The sequence below is a fragment of the Micropterus dolomieu genome, linkage group LG11, assembly GCF_021292245.1.
Source record: "Micropterus dolomieu isolate WLL.071019.BEF.003 ecotype Adirondacks linkage group LG11, ASM2129224v1, whole genome shotgun sequence".
In the NCBI taxonomy this organism is placed as follows: Eukaryota; Metazoa; Chordata; class Actinopteri; order Centrarchiformes; family Centrarchidae; genus Micropterus; species Micropterus dolomieu.
In genome coordinates this window covers 6,552,989-6,575,175 of record NC_060160.1, presented here as the reverse complement: position 1 = coordinate 6,575,175, position 22,187 = coordinate 6,552,989, and the positions used below count along the sequence as shown (strand labels likewise).

Here is a 22,187-nt window from a genome sequence, read left to right as displayed (position 1 = left end):
AAAAAATTTATTTATTTATATGATAAAATATGATTTTTTTTTGCAGGAGTTTGCCCTTTGTGCACAGTGGGTTGAGCTCTATCCTGTATCTGACCAGATGAGACTGCAGCTGCAGACAGAGCATTTGCTTTATCTGCTGGAGAAAGGACAGACAGATGAGGCTTTCCAGGTCTAGACCACTTAAGTTCTTTTTTTAACTTGAGATGGAAATCCATTTCAGGCTGTATAAAACATTGGAACTACTCTTAGTATATGTGTTCCAGAAAACTTAAATGAAAGATATTAGCTAATACTTACTTCTAATTATTTTCATAGTTGGCAATTATAGCTTCAAAAGTGTTTTTTCTCTTTTTGTTAATTTCATTTGTTTCTTTTTTTAATTTATTTAGTTACTTGAGAGCCTCTCGGATTTTGTTGGCCTAGAAGTTTGTGAGCGCGCTCTGGACCATCGGCCTGGACTGGCTGCCTGTCACTTCCTCGCCGACTACCTAACTCTGCATTTCCAAAGGCAGGTGTCTCCAGCACGTCGACAACACATCCACGCTCTCCATCTGGGCTCTAAGGTTTGTGACTATGAACCGATATCTGCAGATATCTAAACAGCTATAAGAAATGCTGTTATATAATCAGTAATTATTATCATTAAACAATTAATAGTCAATTTTAATTTATCTGATTTAATTTATTGGAAATTCTGTTGGAAATTTTGTTTAATTTTGAATTTTTAAGTGGTGTTCACTCAAAGGACAGGGAATTTAATTCATGTTAATACTGAATCGTAATTTTTTCCTTTAAAGGGGTCAATTAAGTTCCTTGCTTACTACTCAGTTACAGGCCCAGTCTTGCATGCTTCTGAAAACCCTGGTTTGTGGAAAATTGCTTTGCAACTTCTCAATTATTACAAATTTATAATTATATAGGAAATGATGAGATCATTAATTTCACCTGCTGGAAAATGTTTTGTAACAGGGGTTTTCATAGTCTGGGACCGTTAAGTCCACTCAGACAATGCATGGAAAAAGGTGCCCCCTCACCCCCCTTAGTTTACCTGCTTAGTTTCACCAGAGACTCTGGTTTCACTCAATTCTTGGATGCCTATGGGATCATGATTATATTATTTGATCCCATAGACACTCAACAATTGAGCCAAGATAGCCTAATATTGCTGTTTGACATAAGGCCTTTGCTAAGGCATTTATTAGTTGCTGACTCTGGGAAAGCTGTAAACTTCCCCAAAACTACTGTGGGACTGTGTTTTAATTTGTTTTATCCTCCAGGTGTTGTTGACTCTGCCTCCAGCGGCTAGACAGGAATATTTCCCCTTACTTTCGGAGCCCCTGCTGATGCTCGAGCAACTGTTGATGAACCTAAAGGTGGACTGGGCAGACATGGTGGTGAGGACCCTGCGGAGTCTCCTTGTTGGTCAGGAGGCTGGCTTCGGTGTGGAGGACATCGATAAGCTTCTGGCAGACTATGCCTGCAAGGCCCTCGACTTCCCCTGCGCTCCCAGAGAGAGGTCTCGATCTGGTCAGTGCTGAGTGCACATTATATGGTGACAATCACCCACACATACAGACAAATGTTTACCAACAGTGGATAGGGCTGGCAAAAATGTTTCTAGAACATATTATGAGAACCTGGCATTGAATGCCAGATTCTTAGTCTTGTTTAATTATTCTTTAATGAGATATCTTCCAATTTAAATAATAGATTTGCTCATTTTCTTTTGGTACACCTGCAGTGTGTTATATACACTGATCAAAATTATAAACGCAACACTTTTGTTTTTGCCCCCATTCGTCATGAGCTGAACTAAAAGATCTAAGACTTTCCCTATGTACACAAAAGGCCTATTTCTCTCAAATATTGTTCACAAATCTGTCAATCTGTGTCACCTTAGCCAAGAAAATCCATCCACCTCACAGGTGTGGCATATCAAGATGCTGATCAGACAGCATGGGTATTGCACAGGTGTGCCATAGGCTGGCCACAATAAAAGGCCACTTGAAAATGTGCAGTTCCATCACACAGCACAATGCCACAGATGTCGCAAGTTGAGGGAGCGTGCAATTTGCATGCTGACTGCAGGAATGTCTACCAAAGCTGTTGCCCGTGAATTGAATGTTCATTTCTCTACCATAAGCTGTCTCCAACGGTGTTTCAGAGAATTTGGCAGTACATCCAACCGGCCTCACAAGCCCAGGACATCCACATCCAGCATCTTCACCTCCAAGATCATCTGAGACCAGCCACCCGGACAGCTACTGCATTGGTTTGCATAACCAAAGAATTTCTGCACAGACTAAAAGGAACTGTGTCAGGGAAGCTCATCTTCATGCTCGTCGTCCTCATGGGGGTCTCGACCTGACTGCAGTTTGTAACTGTCATAACCGACTTAAGTGGGCTAATGCTTACATTCGATGGCGTCTGGCACTATGGAGAGGTTTTCTCTTTACGGATGAATCCCGTTTTTCACTGTACAGGGCAGATGGCAGTCGGCATGAATGGCGTCTGACTGGTTTCAAGACCCCCCCGTACCTCCCTAATACCGTGAAACTGCACATTTTCGAGTGGCCTTTTATTGTGACCTGTGCAATAACCATGCTGTCTGATCTGCCACACCTGTGAGGTGGATGGATAATCTGGCCTCACTAACACAGATTTTGACAGACTGTGAACAATATTTGAGAGAAATAGGTCTTTTGTGTACAGAGAGAAAGTCTTAGATCTCTGAGTTCAGCTCATGATGAATGGGGGCAAAAACAAAAGTGTTGTGTTTATAATTTTGTTCAGTGTAGAAAAGGGTTTATTAGAAATACATATTAAAATTCTCAAAATGTAAGCTATCACAAAGTCTCAGTACTGATATTAATGTGATATATTTTAGCACAGCCAATGACCATAGAAACTCTGAATACATGATTGCTTATTTTTCAGACTCTGTAATCAGCCTCCAGGATGCACTGATGCAGTGTCCTGCTCAAGACAGCAGCTCTCTGTTGTCCAGTCGACTTGAATCTCCATCACCATCTACAGGTGAGACATTTGCAGCTTCACAGTAATATAGAATCAGCCACACAACAGCGCTGCGGGAGTTTATATTTTTTTGCCTAAGGACACCTCAGCTTGCCAGATACTACTGTTAACCACAATGGACTTTTGCAGATTGATTAAACATTAATTTAAAGAAATGTGAATGAAGTAATTTTTTTGGGTGGTGTTTCTGGTGTGAATTTGGTGTTAAGTGTGCTACTATTGATAGAAGTTACTGGTTTGAAACTTGTGGTGTTCTTGCTTTTTCAGATTTCTTTTTTCCTTTCTTGTGTTTAATGACAGGCAGCACACCTACACATACACCATCCTCAAACAGCACCGACAGGGAGAGGGATCGAAGCTCAGCAGGGAGAAAACGCCGCTCGTCTGTAAAGTTCCAGCCTCCGGACCAACCCCCAGCCCGCAAAGACTGGGTCCCTGACACCCATCAGCACGTGTGCATGGTCTGCTGTCGTGAGAGGTTCACCATGGTGAGTGGGCAAAACGGTGACAGTAACTCACAGGTGTTGTCATAAATTAAAAAGAAGTATTTGGCAATATAAAATCTATTTTATTTGTCCAAGGTCCAAAACAAATTTTCCCATTGGGACAAATAAATAATATATAAGTACTCATACCATTTAAATTTACTGACTTTACTTTACCAGAAAAGGAATTTTCTTGGTGAAGAAAATAAGGACGTGCATAGTGAGTGGAAAAATGAGTGGGGGGAAAAAACGGTACAAAGAAACTATAAAAGTAACATGACAGTTGATTTTAAAACTGCTTGTCAGAAATATCATAAAATCCAATATGTGTGTTTTCTCAGTAAATGTGTATTTAAGTGTTTGTCTTTTCCTTTTTTCTCTGCTTGTAGTTCAACAGACGGCATCATTGTCGGAGATGTGGCCGCCTGGTTTGTAACGCGTGTTCAGAGCATAAGATGCCTATTGAGGGCTGCCCAGAGGATGAAGTCAGAGTCTGTGACCAGTGTTACGCCTATTTTCACCCAAAGTAAGACCCTATCGATTTAAGTGCAGCAAACCTCCCCTGTCTAATAAAATAATTTTCAACTGCAAATATTATTTACGGACTATGGGGTTTCCTAGTCATTGAAAGTCTTGAATATCATAGCATTTGGATCAGTATGAAACAGAACAAATCATAGGAAATTGATTTCAACTTGTTGTCCACATTCAGAACATTTGAGAGGGAGTTGTCAGTTTCTGTAAATGGACGCTCGCCTGGAATAAATCCAAGTATTTTGGAAGCTGAACCTTGTACAACTTTTCACTTCAGTTATAAGTGTTTAAAACTGCTCAGTCTTTTTAAAGTTTTGGAAGAGTCATGGAATTTTGCATTGGGGACAACGGTGGGAATCCTGCAAGAAAGGATATAAATACATAAACAGACATGTTAAAGTATTTGTGCTGTTTTCCTTTTTTCCATGTGCAGTTCAGATGAAGAATTGGAACCAACTGAAGGTAAATTAAACATCAGAAATGTTATGTTGTCACTTTCATGTGAACTATTTCCTTTTTGCTATATCAAAGTGGAGGAGAAAACCTTTAATTTGTTTTCAAAGCAGGATACAGGATTGACCTTGAATAAAAGTCCTGATTCATTCATTCTGAAAAAGCACACCTGCCACCTGGAATATCCAAAAATGCATCAGTTATGTGTAAAGGCTGTAATGATGAGCTTTCACCCAGGCTCTCTTTGCTCTTCTGTCTTTGCGCAGTAGCTGGAAGTCCCGTGGTCACAGAGGAAGCTCTAGATGGGATGCTGCATCTGCCTGAAGTGGTACAACGACAGTTCCAACTCAGCACAAACTCTGCAGAGAACCAGCTGCTGCGGACTGAGTTCTACTATGAACAGGTCTGGATTTGAACATTTATCATAACACAGGATAAGACATTTTCATCTCATTGCAGGCGACTTGTAGCCACAACAGCAGTAACTCATTAATAATCTTAAATTCCTGGAATGCTACTCTATTAAACATAATTGATTAAGGTTCTTGCTGTGTAAATAAATTCTAGCTACTTGTCTTAGACAGTAAATAGATTATGATTGAGTGCTAGAAATAAATTGAGATTATTTCTAGCATTATAAATTGTTGGAAGGAGCACTATACTGCCATTCAGTTGTCGTGTAGTAGAATTAACCCAGTGAGTACAGTGAGAATAATCATGGTCTTCTGCTAAAACCTCAAGGCTCCCAGTGCGCACCTCTGCGTAGCAGTCTTGTCTCTGCACAGTGACCAGACAGCCTGTGGTCATCAGCTCATCGGCCACTGTCGCTCTCTGTCTCGTAAACTGACCAATCCAGAGGTGGACGCCTGTCTCCTTACTGACATCATGCGGCAGCTGCTGTTCAGTGCTAAGCTGATGTTTGTTAAGGTTGGCCGCAGCCAGGATCTCGCCTTGTGTGACAGGTAAGATGTAACCCCAGGTCACTGTGATGTAAACACTTGTTGTAAGGATGCTGGGTAAATATTTAGATGGTGGAAATGTGAGCGTAAGACGGATAAAAGGAGATACACTAAAGATGGATATGAGTGCAATGTTAATTGTGGCTGTGGAACAACATCAAGGTTCCAGGACTGGCCATTAAACACATAACTATTTACTGGCATAAATAATACAATTAATGATGGCTGAATTCCCTGTACAGTAGCTGCTTCATCTCAGGGTCCTGGTATATTGCATGCTGGCTCACTGTTATTAGTAACACCTGTGCTTCTCCTACTATCACAAGTCAAAATGTCTGCTGTTAAAATGCGTATTATTAGCCACTAGTTGGCAGAATAACTCCAAGCCGACAGGCACACACCACTGACATTTTATTGCCTTACAAAGGACACACAGCAGTGTTATCACCACATAGGAGTTGTGTTTTTGGACACCTGACTATCAAAAATCCAATACTCACTGGCTTTTTAGCTTTTTAGCTCCTGAGAAAAATATGTGGCTCTTTGGCAACATAAGACTTGTTCCCCTAACGAGTCATGCTGTTTAGGGCTGTTATGCCTGCTATGGCTGAGGTTATCAGGCTTTTGCCAGAGCGAGCCTTTCTGCACCTCGGGGACCTGAACGTGCTGTCCTGTGCTATTATATTTGCAATGTGTGTGATGGCCTTACAGCTCTGAGAGGTTGGGTGAAGGGAGATTTATAGTCTTCGCAGCAGTGTTGGTTATGTGTGTGAGTTTGACCCGGTTAGTGACAGAGAGCAAGTAGCTCTCTGACTGTCTGTGTGTCTTCCTTTATCTGTCTCACTAACACACTTTTTCACAGATTTTTCATAGTTTTGCTTCCTCTTTTATTTGTTCTCTGTTTCCACAGTTACATCAGCAAAGTAGATGTGCTTAAAATTTTAGTGACGGCCAATTACAAATATATTCCCTCTCTGGATGACATTTTGGAGACTTCTGCTGTCACACGTCTCCGTAACCAGCTATTGGAAGCAGAGCACTACCAGCTAGCAGTGGAGGTGAGGCGGTTGGTGGTTTATTTGTATCTTTTAATTTTTTATTTTTTTTACATTTATTTGTTATGGTGTGCAAAAATATTTTCAAAGAAAAGACATACCAGATTTAGCTACTGTTCTCTTCATCTGCAGTTACTGGTCAGATAAACACAAACAAGTACCATGTACAATGATTCCCATTGTCATTTTTCATGTTTCAGTACCCAACACTGTGCAATATGAACCCCATTCCCACCCCGGTTCTGTTTCATAAGTTCATGCTTACGTAGGGCTGGGCGATATGCCCAAAAATGTTATCACGATAAAAACATTTCATATTATTCGATATCGATAATTATCATGATAAATGTCAAATCATCATTTCTTTCAAGTTTAAATCATTTTGGACCCTGAATGAAAATTGAAGGGCCAGATGGTTAATTGTGTGGTTAAACTACTCTTTGTGGTCTCAACATGACAAACACTTAATACCAAACAGTGGATCACTTCACAAATCTGAGGTAGAACATTCAAAACTCTTCTGATAAAATCTTTTTTCAAAAAATATGATTAGTAATGATTAGTATCTTTTTAAGTCCTTTTTCGTCAACAAAACAAACATCTTAACAGAAAAATTAAGTGCTAGTTTGTTCGTGATTCTAATGAATTAAATCAAACATTTATTGACGATATATTGAACACTTGTTATATTTTTATTGAGGAAAATTATATTGCGATAGTTATCGCATCTGACTGTCAAAACTTTTCTTATAACCCAGTGGTTATTTTAAACACCACACATCTGTTATTAACTTACTAACTATATGTACCAGGAATATTTTATTAGCAAATATTATTAGCAGTCTTCTTGAGGCTATTTCAAAGAGACATTAATTTTTTGAAATCAGGAGTTTGTCAGAAGTTTCACATAAAAAAAAACAAACAAAAAAAAAACTTCTGTAATATCAAATGTAGGTTGCCAGCGTAGAATTGATTATAAAAGCAGATTTGTTTTACTTAAGTTGCTGATTGCAAATATTTTGTTCTGTCCATTCAGAAGATTAAGAGTGGATTTAATTTATTACATTTATTAATTAATTGCTTATCTCTTCAGAGTGGAAAAGTATCTAAAACAGCATTCAGACCATTGTGGTGCAAATTTGTTTTCAGGTAGTTGGCAGCTTATTAGCCCACCCACCCTATTTAATGACTTAGGTAGGTCAATGTAGACTTGAACTCCATGGGTGTTCTTACTGTCACTACTTGTTCGGCTGCTATGCTAGGTGTCTACCAAGAGTGGCCTTGACCCTGGCGGTGTGTGGCAGGCATGGGGGATGGCATCTCTCAAGGCAGGAAACCTTTCAGGAGCAAGGGAGAAGTTGGCACGCTGCTTGAAGGCTCCAGTGGACCGCAACCAGCTCAACCTGAGTCCCTTACTGCTGCAGGAGATTGTCCAGCACCTGGAGACCAATGTACAACCCACTCTGGCTATGGTAGGAATACACGTCATAGTGGCAGTTTTATTCATTATCCAACCAGCATCACTTCTGCAGTGGTTGGCATGCTACTGTCTAGGCCTCCATTATAGCCCACACACAAGCAGAACATACGTGCTGGGCTGGATCAGTCTTGCTCTTTGTAATTACTGTAATTTATCCCACATGAGTACTACACTGTAAACAAGTTAGACATTTTCCAACTTGAATCTGTTCAACCACACTATCATTTTCAAATTCTAATATATAACCAAATTTAAAAAAAATGTCTGTCATGCATTAGCAACCAAATTATTCTGACTGGACTCTCTTGAAAACTTGTAAATACTTCATAATTCAGAATGATTTATTGTGCCTTATTAGTAGTGCTAGAAGGCAGTAATTTTTTTACAATCACTCCAGCTGCAAGCTCCAGCTTGTGTTCATTCATATATCTGCAGTTTATGTTGAAATAACACAGTAGAAGTCAGGTAGAGTCACTCCTCTGGTGCACACACTCTGGAGTCATAAAGAATGTCCCAAGACTTTATCACCCCCTGCTCTGGTATATGACACCTTAGGAATCTCCCACGTATTGTTTTGTGCCAAAAGGTCTTGGCTCCTTCACTTTGAGAGGAAGCTCCAGCATGTGTGGATTCTATTGGCAAGGAATGCACGGGATTTTCCATTGAGAGAGCAGTTTTGTGAAGTGTATATATGTGGATCTGTGTTCTTCGGGACTTACTGGTATTGGTTCTGTGACACCTATTCAATCCCACTCTATCGTATTATGCTTTGGAGAAAAACACTGCTACAATAAGCTTTATGTTGTGTAATGCTGAATTTGCATGAATTACATGTGCACAAAGTATTTTTATAATTGTTTATGTGGGCATATATATTCTTGACCTTCTGTCTGTGTCAGTCCTTTGGTGAGGACGTTTTGGCGTCTCTGCGGGAGCTTGAGGATGCCCTGTGCGAGGCAGATCCTGTGGATCGACCAGAGGGTCAGACACAGATCAGCAACCTCCACCAGGAGTGTCTCTACTACTTGAACACCTATGGAACTCACCTGGCATTGATCAGCTTCTATATGCGTCATGACTGCATGACGGAGGCCCTGACATACCTGCTCAACAAGGTGAAGCTTAGTAGTTTTGATTGTGACAACCCCTCCCAGTCTAAGAGCCGGGCTGTGACATGACATACATGTTGAATGTAAAAAAACATACATGGGAAGTTTAAGTATGTTTGGAGGTGTTACGTATTCATCCAATGTTTTGTAATCATTTAGTTTCATTAAATAAGAAATGTCAGAACATTAAATGGCATCAGGTGTGTGTGTCTGAAAATAGAAATCTCAATCTCTTTTGTGGTGTAGTTTGTCTGGAGTCAGAAGATTATCTGATCTAACTTCAGATATGATTTGACACCCATCTGTGGCCAAGATCTCAAATCTGGCAGTGTGTTTACTTTTTATGGGAAAAAATATGCCAACGTACACTTTAGTACCCTGTTTGTACTAAAGAAGCTAGCTGCAGAGTTAATCAAACCCTTTAAAAAAGTTGAACAAGTAGCAGTGTATTGAATGTATTGAAAACGCAGAATTTGAATAAGCTGACCGCTGACTATGACTGCACCTTCTACAATGGAAATATAAGTATTATGTAGCCACTGTCACTTGTTTGAATCCACTGCTGCACGTGCCATAGCTTGTATTTTGTTTGACATGTGTTTTTCTTCATCTTGACTCAGGACTGCCCAGAGGAGGTGTTTCTGGAGGGTGTGTTACAGCCCAGTCTGGAGCGGGGGCGTCTTGGCATGCTGCAGGGGATACTGGAAAAACTTGACCCCGGCCTGGACACATGCAGCCGTTACCTCATCGCCTCCTGCCAGTTCCTGCAGAGGCGGGGATACTTCCACACTCTGTACCAGCTCCAGCAGTTCATGATGGTTAGAGTCTAGAGTTTAATGTTTTTTTTCTATTTCTTTTTATTGAAAGTATTTTAGATTTTAATTATCATTTGAAGATGAAAAGAAAGAGTACTGAGTTTCCTGGCTTGACAGAAATACCATAAGTAAAAGGCAAATTGTCTGTATCTTAGCCAACTCACCATTACCAAACCCAAGATAATGCCACTTTTTTCCCGATCAGACAAGCCTTTAGATCACCATATGTATGTTCCAAAAGGTGCAACCCGGCGGCATAGTGGTTAAGACGTGAATTATACAATTACAGATTATATTGCAATATGCCCTATCTTGTCAATCTAATGAAGAAAATGACAAAAAGATTTAGAATTTTGCATCTGAGACAAACCCTTTCAGTAATATGTAAAATGCTTTTTATCTGGACAGGATCATGTGCGTGCGGCCATGACCTGTATCCGATTCTTCACACACGGAGCCAGTTCCTACCTACAGCTGGGAGAACAGCAGGTATATCTCTTTTTCACCCCCCACAGTTATGCAGTTGGCAAAATTTCCCTGCATTTGAGAAATGTTGAGCCTGTCCTGACCTTAAACTTGACTGTGACTTTGTGCAGCGCTGGTTGGTCAGAGCCAAAGAGCACCTGAGGACATACCTGCAGGAGCAACAAGGTCGGGGTGCTGGGAAAAGAAAGTCTCAGGTCAACTCATTCAGGAAGATGATGTCATCCAGTGATGTTTCCAGGTATCTTAGGGTCTTTATCTTGTGTTCCATTATTACAACATTTGCTTCATACATGTTACATGTCAAATAGACTTGTTTTTTAAAACCTGTCTTATTTTTATTAGGCACATGAATACAATTGAGCTTCAGCTGGAGGTGACCCGTTTCCTCCACCGCTGTGAGACAGCGACTTCCTCCAAGGCTCCACAGACCAGTACAGCTTCCTCCAAGTCCCCTGGATCCAGCTCACTACCTACACTCTTTGGAGGAAGCCCCATGAAAATTGAGGTTGCCTGCAAGGTGACGTTCCGGTTGTGATTATCTAAGCACTTAACTTAAAAAAAATCTATAATCCACATAATATAGGTTAATTAAGATGGCCTGCTGCCTTAATGTTGACTTTATTCATGTGGATAAGAGATGTGGGAGGTATATGAAAGGTAAGCACTTGTACAGTAGCACTGAACATGCTTTCAGGTATTTGTTTAAAAGGGATATACTCCCAGTTATGGAAAATATCTAGCTCTTGCTCCTATGTTGTCTGAATATAACTGAATGTTAACCGTTTAACATATATTTTACTGGTAATGGAACTGAATAAAGAGTAAAAACATAGCTTATAGAAATACAAATAACATTGTTAAATGTTTATGTTTATATATTCAAAAATATGTAATGCCTGATTGGATTGTTTTCTGTGTTTCATGTATATTATGAATATAAGAACATTCTGTTTATTATAAAGTCGCTAATATGTCTTTAATTGTTTTATTCCAGGTGATGCTTGGAGGAAAAAACATTGAAGAAGGTTTTGGCATTGCATATAGAGTCATACAAGTATGTTGTATATGAGATGATCTTTTCCATGTTTTCTGAAGTATTTGTTTGTCCTCTGCATGCCTCTACCAACATATTAAATTTGTCAGCATATGTCCTTTTAAACATCAGATTTTTACCAAAAGTCAGTTGAAATATCCTGCCCACGTACAAAAAAAAGAACAACATATCCCTCTGTCCAGCTGATATGGCAGAAGTAATTAATATTATACGTTGATGTTGACAGGCACTAAAAGTAAGCTTTCATTAATTCTCTGTACAGAAAATGCCATACAACAACAACAATCTGACACATTGAACATACATAGTCAAGTAAAGTCAAGGGAATTTTATTTGTATTGCCCAAAATCACAGATCAAGGGTCAGACAACATATTTACTAGTCGGTGGTTTAAGTGTTCCTCTTCTACGTCTCTTCCTTTCTTTAGGACTTCCAGCTGGAGGCCCAGGCGGTCTACGTGCGGGCCGGCCAAAGGCTCATCCGACAAAGGCAGTATGGAGCTGTACGGCAGCTGCTCAAATGTGTCTGTGAATCAGGCACCGCCACCAAAAACGACTGCGATGCCCTCATTCTCAGCTGTATCTCCATTGCAGATAAGGGACCCGCTAATGTGAGTGACAGAAACATTTTGAACAAAATAGGTTGAAGATAGACAAGGATGAGACATTAAGTGTACTATGATAACAAATTATGACCTTGATTTGGCCCTGTGTCGTCTGTTTGGTCATGAAGACTTTTGTTGTCTTTTATCTGATTTAGGCTAAGGATCTGGAAGGTCTCATTCTAGAGACCAAGAGCACAGAAAGCAAGGTAGTGTAAAATTGACTGCACAGCATTTTATTCTTCTCTGTTTGTCACTATCATTGTTTTTTGCCTGAGGTTGTTTTTTACAAATACAGTAGTCACATCTGCCCTGTTCTCAAGTCACTTTGGTTAAGTGCTGGCTAGTTTTCTTTTGAAACTCACCTCTCACTCTTTCATCCTATTTTGCAAATCATATCACTTTTTATCCCCTGTTAAGCCTGTTCTTCTCCTCTTCTGAAATCAATGTTTATAGACCCTTAGAAAGTTGTATAAAAGATAAATCATTGATGGTCATATTCTTATCACATTTTCTTTCTGTCTGCAGATCAAAGCGTACCTGCTGTGCAGTAAACTGCGACCTGCGTACCTGCTGGCGGTGAAGCTGGAGGCGAGCCGAGCAGGCCCGTTGGTCGAGGACGTCCTTCAGGCAGCAGAGGGAGCACAGGACTCAGTGATGCAGAACATCTGTCGCCAGTGGCTGTCTGAACACCACAGCAAGTCATCTCAGCAGCGCCAGGGCCGACCCAATGCCAGGTAAAGGCACAGTCGGCATAACAAGGGATTATACATACTGCACTTACAAACAGATGAAGCGCAAATAAGAGGATCCCGGGTTTCTCGCGTTACTCAATTCTAGGATTGTGTGGGGACATGACGGATTAGTAAGCTTTCAGATACATAAGACTGCACATTGTACGTAACAGGAGTTGCACAGATTACATGTTGTGTGGTCCTCAGATGTAGATTATTATAATCTAAGTTGATCACATCCCGATGATCACTTTCTCTTTGTGTTTGTGAGGCTTTCCTGTCTGTGAAACTAACAAATCACCACTGTGCTTTATTTCCATTCTGAAAAATATTTTGCTGTTATCGCACATCTGAACAGTATTTGGGAGGGAACAGGATTGCTGCACTGTGGAGAAACGACAACTGTTACATACATACTTAACAGATTTCCTAACTGCAGTTTAAAACGATAGTCATTCTTACACAATATAAGCATGTGTATCTGACTAAGATTAATGTCCTACCTCAGCCAAAAGGGAAAATATCTTTAACTGACTGTAGGGCCTCTGACAAATGTGTTGCTTGTGAGTCTTTTTTTATTTTTTATTTTTTATTTTTATGTCCTTATTGTCTCAGCGTGTGAATAAGGTTTTAACTCAGGCGTAAATGTAATGAGGTGTCCTCCGCCAAGAACGCTACATGTTCAATCCTCGAAGAAACTGAAAAGTGTAGAGTCCTGTTTTTGTAATCCTGAAGAAGCTGTTTACCTGTTTTACCTGACATTATATAGCGCATTTTATGGCCAGCTTTCAGGGTATATTCCCTTTTGGTAAGGGAAATTTATATCAAACAGAATTTAAAGTATTTGAGGGCATTTAAAATGTTTTGGAGACATTTACAAGAAACATTAATGTTTTAGGTTGGCTACAGAAAGGGAACCACTTACAGATCATGTTATCAATCAAGTTTAATTAATTATGTGTCTCTGAATGGCTAGTTTTTATATGTCATCTTGTCTGTCACCTGTTTCTTATAATCCCAGAGTGTCACTAATTTTAAATAATGCTTTCACTTTGTTCTAATGGGAGACTTATTCTGTCTAAACAATATAAATCTGCAATGATTATCTTGCACAGAGAGTCAAATAATGTTTTTTAAAAGGGACTTTTACCATATGTTTTTCTTTTGATGTGTAATATTGTTATTGCCTTTCTTTCCCAACACACCTACACCTTGGCCAAAACAATCAGTCACACAAAAAAATGTTTTCAGATCACTTATGTTGCTCAAGCTGCCTTTTCAGGGATACTAGAATGTGTATTTCACAACAAAGGTGATTACATCTTCACAAAGTACATCTTTATTTAGAGGAGCTACTGTGTTGTCCCTGTGTCTTGCTTCCCTCTGCTGCACTAGTTTGAAGACCGGGACAGACAAATCTTCTTGTGATAGTAAGAGTTGATCGGCAAGAGATGAAAAGAAGACTTGTGAGATGCACGCGCACGACATTCTTGCACCCTAATCCTCCTTAACACGGACTGTTGTCTCATCACTGCCGCACTTTATACTAAGTTTACTTCTTTTGGTGAAAATTTTAAAATATGTAATGCAGTGACTGCAATGATGCTTTTCAAATGTGACTTATTTCTCTCTCCCATGTAAAATTAAATTAAATAATAAAAAAGTAACATAAAAATATGGAATATTGAACTCAATGCTGCCCAATTTCTTGAAATGAAAGGAAAAGTTTGACATTTTGAGAAATGCTCTTATGTGTCTTGCTTTAGGTAGCTACTAAGATAGGTGAGAAGATTGATATCATGCCAAATATGAAACTACTGCCACCAGCTGGATACCTTAGCTTAGCATAAAGACCAGAAACGGGGACACAGTTAATCTGGTTAAATACAGATTTTGTTACATTTGGACAGAGCTAAGCTAGCTGTTTCCAGTATTTATGGTAAGGGAGGGTAGCCTGCTGCTAGCCTTAGCTTGATATTTAGCATACAGACATGAAAGAGGTATCAATATTCTAACTTAACTCTTTGCAAGAAAGTAAATAAGTGTATTTCCCAAAATGTTGAACTTTTCCTTTCACACCAACACTGATCAACTCTGACTCACTTATTGTGTGCAGTGATTCAACTTAATCCAACATTTCATTGCTTAAGATGACCCATTTCTCTATTTTTGTGCACTAACCCACTTCGTACTTTGCTGATGGCATTTTGATGATCTCAAACTAGAATTTCAAAGGACTGAAACAAACATGCATCCTTATAGTAATATTTCTGTTTATTTACATCAAATGTAAACATTCAACTCTTAACATGAATATAAGTGTAGTAAAAGGCATGTTTCACTTGTATAAAACACAGAATGTAAACTCTTGGCAACCTTGCATGTGAATGCTGAGAAGGAAACATAAGTAGGGAGATCCTAATAAATGCAAAACTGCAGTTCCTCCAGGAATGTGCAGTTTTGGTAATGCAGATGTAAAGAAAATTCTTTGCAAATATTGCAATGACATGACTCTTTCTTTGATTTGGTTAAAATAGAAAAACCTTCTTATAATCTATATCAACTACAATTATCACAAAATACATTTATGCAATTCAAGCGGTAATCATGGCTCAGACTGACTAGTAGTAGATAGTTTGCTAGCATTTTTATCAACCTGGAAACACCGTAAGAACCCCTGCAATTGTTTAGAAATGCTGGCACAAAAGTCAAGCAATCTAGCTGCAAATTCTAGAGAAATCAAAAAACAGAATATTTGATAATGATGCTGGTCATTTACCCTGGCTTGACCCTTCACAGTATCCTACAGCATTAAAATACATCAAGTTGCTTTTTTGCCTACACTGTATTCACATTGTGTCACAAAAATATAGAGTCAAAAAGTTATTTGTGGTTAGATGATAATACAGTTGAGTGGTTTTGGTTTGAGGAGCTGTTGTAGAGCACCAAAATACTCAAGTTAATATAATGGAATTACTGCATTATTACAGAAAAAAAGCAACTTCACATTATAGTACCCCTTACAGTATTACCTGACTGCTTATTAGGTAGGAAACTTTCAACGTACAGAACATCAAAAACCATAATGAAATGAATGACAACAGAAAGAATAAGGACTCCTTGGAGAAGTGATAGATGGTGGTTAAAAGTTGAATCAGTCCCACTCAATACCAAGAAGCTCACAGCTGACGTCCCACAGTCTCTTTGCTGTCTCCACACTTCTGCCCTGTGGGGCTACAAAGGCAGGGGCGCAGTCGCTGAAATCAAAGGAGGGGGAATGACTATTACATAAGGACTAATGATGGTGTGAGTCATCAGTCTCGGTGCAGTGATCTCATTTTTCTTTGACCTTGTCCATGATAATAATGTCGAGTATCATAGATGAGCGCTTCATCTATATTTTTTGTCCAAATTTCTAGTTTTTAATTTAAATTTCTAGTAAATTAAACAAACTGAATTATTATGTTCATCTGTTATAAAATAGACAAAATTACAAGAAACTAATATAGAGGAAACCGCTTATAGTGTGGGAGAAAATGACTAAGCTTCAGACTGTTTCAGCAAGCTTCGATAGCAGCATCATATAACACAACATCATCCAGGCTCTATACAAAATGGCCATGTTTCCATATTATGACATAAAACTTATGAACGCTCCATGTGAAAGCTGCATAACTGTTTACATTACAAGGAATATATAAAAGGGAATGTATTGGTATATATTGGTCTATCTCATCCCAGAGATGGGACTGACATTCTTTTCCCTTCCTCTCATTTTCAAGAATAATAGTACACAATAAAATAAAATAAAAAACCCTCTAATGGAAAAACCCTGTTGGAGTCACTGATGTAGAAAGACAAAGACAAACGTTAGTCCTTTGGTCTTAAAAGGAAAGTTTTGAAGCAGGCGGTTTTCCCATGGTAACACTGAAGGTTGTGGGTTGCAGTTTTTTAACAAGAAACTGGGGAATGACACATTCATCTTTGATGATGAGATCAGGTTACCAAATGGCTTCAACAGGAACATGTTTGTTGCACAGTTTGATACCTCACGGCACATTTCCCTAAAATGAAACACTTAAAAATTCCGTGTGAGAATAACAAACAGGGAATTTGCATTCAGAAGCAATTTTTTAAGTGAACCTAACAAATATATAGCTTGTCATCACATACCTGAAGTGCTTCCCAGAGACTGAGTGCAGTTCGTCTGCCACAGCACAGTAGATGCTGGTCTGTGCTCCTTCCCGTGGGGTTTTTAGGAACATGGAGAAGACGGTGAAAAATATCGTCATGAGAGTCGAGTGTCTGGTCAGGTCAGAGTTCACCGTCCCCGGGTGGACTGAGTTCACAGTCACATTGGTACCTGTGAGGACAGCAGACCTACATCACTACGGGCAACATTTTTTCTTCTTTCTAATCTGCAGTATCAGGCTGATTATAGGAAAACTGTTGCTCTTTATAAATTGCTTCAAATGGAGCTCAAGGTAAATGTCCCTCTGTGCTCTTACTTTTCTTCAAGAGAATTTATTCCAATCTCATTACAAAAGAATCTCATTATTCTGTGAAAACATTGTAATAAACATTTTATTAGTTCTCGTGTCTACTTAAAAATGCTGCAGTTAGAGGATGCATCATCTTTGTTTTTATGTTTTTTTTTAAACAATGAGCAAATGATAATGGGTGTCACATTTTAAAGCAGATCCCTTCAGATTCCCTTAGTGTGATTGTGTACCTTGGAGTCTACGCGCCAACTCTCTGGCAAAGAGGACATTTGCCAGTTTGCTCTGGCAGTATGCTAATCCGCTGTTGTAGCTTCCCTGGCTGTGAAGGTCATGGAAACGGATCCAGCCGAAGTTATGTGCCAGAGAAGAGACCACCACGATCCGGGCCGGCGCGCTGCGCTTCAGCTGCCCGATCAGGAGGTATGTCAAAAGGAAGTGCCCTATTAAAAATGAAAAACACATACGGTCAGTGCTGTATTTTCTAAGTCTGCAAGAGATCCTGTCAAACAAGAATTAACGCAGTGTAAACCTACCTCGCATTTTATAGATAAAATTTCATTTTCATATTTTCCATATAAAGGGGATCATTGGTTACATCATGTAGCTTTAGACAGATAATGGTGAAAACAGGCTACAACAAAATTATATATTTTTAAATTTGTTAACAGCAGTGGCTTCATGTCTTAATGTTATCAGAAAATGTCATAATAAACCACATTATACTTGCCACTAAAAAAAGATGTAAAACTGAAATTGAAACCTCAAATTATGCTTATGAAATGTGTATCCACAACTACAGGCTAAATGAATATTATTTTTACAACTCAGTATGTTCTAGCATGTAGAGTAGAGCCCGACAGATATGGGATTTTTAAGAATCCGATTTTGATATTGGCCAATATCTTTTTTTTTTTCTTCTTCTTCTTCTTTTCAGAAACACATAAGGTCTAGGCCTTAAGGTCAGCTAAAGCTTCTTATCCTGCTTGACCTATCAGCTGCCTTTGACACAGTCAACCACAGGATCCTCCTATATGCACTCTCAGCAATGGGCATCTCAAGTAAAGCACTCCTGTGGTTCGAATCCTACCACTCGGGGCGTTCCTGCAATGTTTTGTGGCAAGGACAATTATCCTCCTCCCACTGCCTCTCCACAGGGGTTCCCCAAGGCTCAGTGCTAGGGCCCCTTCTCTGCTCAATCTACACCACCTCAATGGGGCCGATCATTCGCACTCACGGCTTCTCTTACCACTGCTACACAGATGATACGCAACTCTACCTATCCTTCCCGCCAGACGACCCCACCGTCTCGGTGCGGATCACGGACTGTCTCTCGGACATAACTGCATGGATGAAGGCCTACCACCTTCAACTAAAGCTCTCTAAGGCTCTATGGGCGTCCCTCTCTAACTTCAAGAAGCTCTTGAAAACTCATCTCTTCCAAGAACACTTCCTCTTATAACACCTCTAACTCCTAACCTATAACATGCACGTCCTGTGATCTTCTTCTTCTATCCCCTACAATGATCTTGTATTGATTGCACTTTTTTTAACTCTCACTTCCTTCCCAAGGTATTTACCCCATTGATGCGATATGAACTATGAGCTCTAGTATTTACTGATGCTCTTACTAGTATGTATTGTCAGTTGTAGATCTGTATTTGATCCTCTGTTGACACTTGTATGTTGTTCCTCAAATGTAAGTCGCTTTGGATAAAAGCGTCTGCCAAATGACTAAATGTAAATATATAACATAAACAAACATTATTCCCAACATTTATGTGTGGTTAAGAGACATCACCAATATAACATGACATAATGCAATTAAAAAAATAAACATTTTTTTTGTTATAAAGAGTTCTTTTAACAAAAGTACAGCTGATTATGTCAGCTGATTGCTGTGTTTTGAGGTGGATTTGTTCCTAATTTGTGTTGCCAGCAAAGGACTTGTAGAGTGTCCTCTGGTGGACAAACTAAACAATAACAACACTCATAACATCTGTCTTCCCGTCTCACCATTTATTTTATAATTGTCATTTATTGGCTGTTATAAACACAGATACGGATTTATCTGTAATTAGCTCATGTCAGCCTATAATATCGGCATACCGATTTATCAGCCGGGCTCTAATATAAAGTAAATTAAATGTCAGTATTAGTAGCTGTAACTTCAGTCATTTGTGCTTGATTAGGCTGATTAATAATTTTGCACAAAATGATCCAAAAAATGAATCAGTCAGTTGATCCGTCAGGTTTTCAGTCCTGTTTAAGGTTTGATTTCTTTATTGATTCAAGTAAATTTCTCCTCATTCTTACCCAAATGATTGACTCCAATATGCATCTCAAAGCCGTCAATTGTTTTTGTGTAGGGGCACATCATCACCCCAGCATTGTTGATAAGGATATGAACGTGGTTGACTTCTGAAGAAGAGAACATCACAAAAAAAAACACGGCAGCTGTTAAATAACAACAAGGCAGGGCTCTGTCGGTAGATGTAAGTATCAAACAGCTACCCTGTGCTTACCTCTCAGGAATTTCTGTGCAAAGGCTCGTATAGAGCAGGTGTCAGCCAGGTCGAGCTCTCGAACCTCCACTTGCGCTTTGGGATATGCAGCTCGTATACTGGCAGCGGCCTCCTCTCCTTTATCCACATCTCGACATGCCATAATCACTCGAGCCCCTGTCATGTGAAAAATAAACAGCAGCTAAATTATGAACAAAACACAAACCACAATAATTCATAGAAGAGAGGGTAGAGGGTGTTTCTGTTGCCTTGTGGTGCTTGACGCCTGCATGTAATGTCAGTGGCAAGGTCAACCACAGATCAAAAACTCCAATATTGGTATTAAGGTTAAGGATCTTTGGTTGACATTTAGGATTATATTTAATTTATACTGCGGTCTTAACTGACAGCAGCATGTTGACCAAAACTACACAAAATGGTTCTACATGTAGTTTTGTGAAACCAAAATTAAATCAACTGTAGGTCCCCAACAATGTGTTTTAACGTAAGATGTAGTCATATAACACATTTAGTAAGATCCAGTAGTTTTTTCACAGCAGACATTTTGACTTGTCATAGCAGAAAAAGCACAGTAACTAATAACATTATCGATGGCTCTGTTGCATTCGAGTAAAACAGTGGGCAACACCATGACCCTGAAACTGAAGCAGTGGAACTCATAAGTTTATTACTTACACATGTCAAAATGGTTAGGGCTGGGCAATAATGCAGTATCATTCTTTATTGAGTTCTGGAAGAATCATTGTGAAGATGTGATCCTATCACAACATTCTCTACAAATCTCTGTTGCCCAAATTAGTGGAGTAGTAGTAGTTGTTTATGTTTTTGTTTGACACATATAAAAAGTTTTGTCTAAGGTTTGTATACATTTCCCATGCATATTATTAAGATATGGGACATTCTTAAAACGTTCAGATTTCAATCTTATTGTGCAGCCCTACAGAGGAGACTGTAGTTGTTTGTTGTAAAGGGTAGCTTATGGATGAAAAGTCACCTCGCATTGCCAGGTCCAGGGCAGTCTCCTTCCCAATCCCTGTGTTGGCTCCAGTGATGAGGACTGTCTTCCCATTTAGATCAGCTGCGGACTTGCACACTCCTCCTGCTGCATATTTTCTATTAATTCACAATGACCACTGATTAACAATAGAAACAGGTACAGCAGACAGCTCCTCTTGAATGACTTGTAGCCCTATTCTGCAGTCACTAGAACTTCTGTCCTCATTTGGATAAGACATATGGACAACCTGGCTTAATTATTCATAGAAAAACTTGGATAAGGAACAGTAGGCTACACCACACCACTGAGCAGTGCCGCCTCATAACCAATAGCTCTGTTGGAGTAATGCATACAGATATAACTCCTCCCACGCTCAGCCTCGTGATAGGCCCGAGCAGCTCAGATGGAAGACACCCGGTTCATCAGTGTGCAATAACTCCCATAGCTCCATCATTCTGTAGCATTGATTTTCTGCTTAGAAAATCAGTCTGCGTCGTGTGAAATAATATTTGATGGAGAGAAAAAAACACATTAAAAATGACTATCAGTTAGGTTAAAGCAGCCTGTTCTTTATAATGTAAATGAACCTCATCGTAATAACTGCATCAGTGCAATGTAATGCCCTGTCAACCAAGTAACAACCCACCCGTGATGTGTTAAACACTGCATTTATATGAGAATGAATGAGGGTATTAATTGCTGCTTACCTTATATGTGGTGCAAATAAAATCACAAGTAACGTCACCACTCCGAGGCCCGCGACAATCAATAAAAGCAACATCATACCACGAATGTTCGCTTTTCTATCCCCTCCAGCAGGATCCCACTGCTCCGTAGCTCTGTAGGCAGAACAGCTGATGTCAAAGCATAAAGGGGTGCAGAGCAGAGCACCGCGAAGGGAATCATGGGATTGTAGTTTGTGTAGCCATGTTCAGAGAAGAACCAAGGATTAGCCATTCAGCTTTATAAATTTACATTAAATTTAGTCCCATTCACTTTAAATGTATTTTTATTTTAGTATGGAAAGACACAATATGTTATCCCAGGTAAACAGCATATAAACAATATTAGATTACCTTGTCAGACTGATTAATTCAAGTACATTTCATGTTTCTATAATAACTTAATTTCCACCTCCAGGAACCTTATTTTACCTTATGATACAAGAGATTTAGATACAATAACTATTCATCACTGTCAAGAACAATACAAACACCCAAGGGAAAACAAAACAAAAACAAGAGTAAAGCTTCAATAACCATGAAATAAAAATAAAAAAAGCCTATATACCGTTGTAAAAAAAATAATTAAATGGGTAAACAAATCTAGTTTACACAAATTAATAGGCAAACTAAACAAATTAAA

The 22,187-nt window shown here is 39.2% G+C and overlaps 2 protein-coding genes across 4 annotated transcripts in view; one reads left to right on the top strand and one right to left on the bottom strand.

Annotated features, from left to right (window-relative positions):
• The window catches only part of zfyve26 (zinc finger, FYVE domain containing 26), a 30,043-nt gene extending 15,560 nt beyond the window's left edge, over positions 1-14,483 (top strand). For all 3 annotated transcript variants that reach the window (XM_046062259.1, XM_046062258.1, XM_046062257.1), the window contains 21 exons: positions 47-169; positions 390-563; positions 1,278-1,527; positions 2,938-3,036; positions 3,337-3,524; positions 3,911-4,047; positions 4,489-4,517; positions 4,775-4,911; positions 5,250-5,470; positions 6,378-6,525; positions 7,785-7,994; positions 8,902-9,117; positions 9,732-9,929; positions 10,335-10,415; positions 10,523-10,650; positions 10,755-10,929; positions 11,407-11,466; positions 11,894-12,076; positions 12,226-12,276; positions 12,596-12,804; positions 14,197-14,483. In XM_046062259.1, the coding sequence (XP_045918215.1) occupies positions 47-169; positions 390-563; positions 1,278-1,527; positions 2,938-3,036; positions 3,337-3,524; positions 3,911-4,047; positions 4,489-4,517; positions 4,775-4,911; positions 5,250-5,470; positions 6,378-6,525; positions 7,785-7,994; positions 8,902-9,117; positions 9,732-9,929; positions 10,335-10,415; positions 10,523-10,650; positions 10,755-10,929; positions 11,407-11,466; positions 11,894-12,076; positions 12,226-12,276; positions 12,596-12,804; positions 14,197-14,242 (3,063 nt within the window). In that variant the 3' untranslated portion in view covers positions 14,243-14,483. The remainder of the gene's footprint in view (positions 1-46; positions 170-389; positions 564-1,277; positions 1,528-2,937; positions 3,037-3,336; positions 3,525-3,910; positions 4,048-4,488; positions 4,518-4,774; positions 4,912-5,249; positions 5,471-6,377; positions 6,526-7,784; positions 7,995-8,901; positions 9,118-9,731; positions 9,930-10,334; positions 10,416-10,522; positions 10,651-10,754; positions 10,930-11,406; positions 11,467-11,893; positions 12,077-12,225; positions 12,277-12,595; positions 12,805-14,196) is intronic.
• A 596-nt stretch (positions 14,484-15,079) lies between these two features.
• Positions 15,080-21,650, bottom strand: rdh12 (retinol dehydrogenase 12). Its single transcript, XM_046062343.1, has 7 exons — positions 21,530-21,650; positions 20,820-20,938; positions 19,826-19,981; positions 19,617-19,721; positions 17,534-17,743; positions 16,975-17,164; positions 15,080-16,058 (listed from the first exon to the last, which is right to left on the bottom strand). Exons 1-7 carry the CDS (start codon positions 21,604-21,606, stop codon positions 15,956-15,958), a joined length of 960 nt encoding a protein of 319 aa, XP_045918299.1. The 5' UTR covers positions 21,607-21,650; the 3' UTR covers positions 15,080-15,955.
• Positions 21,651-22,187: the final 537 nt, after the last annotated feature.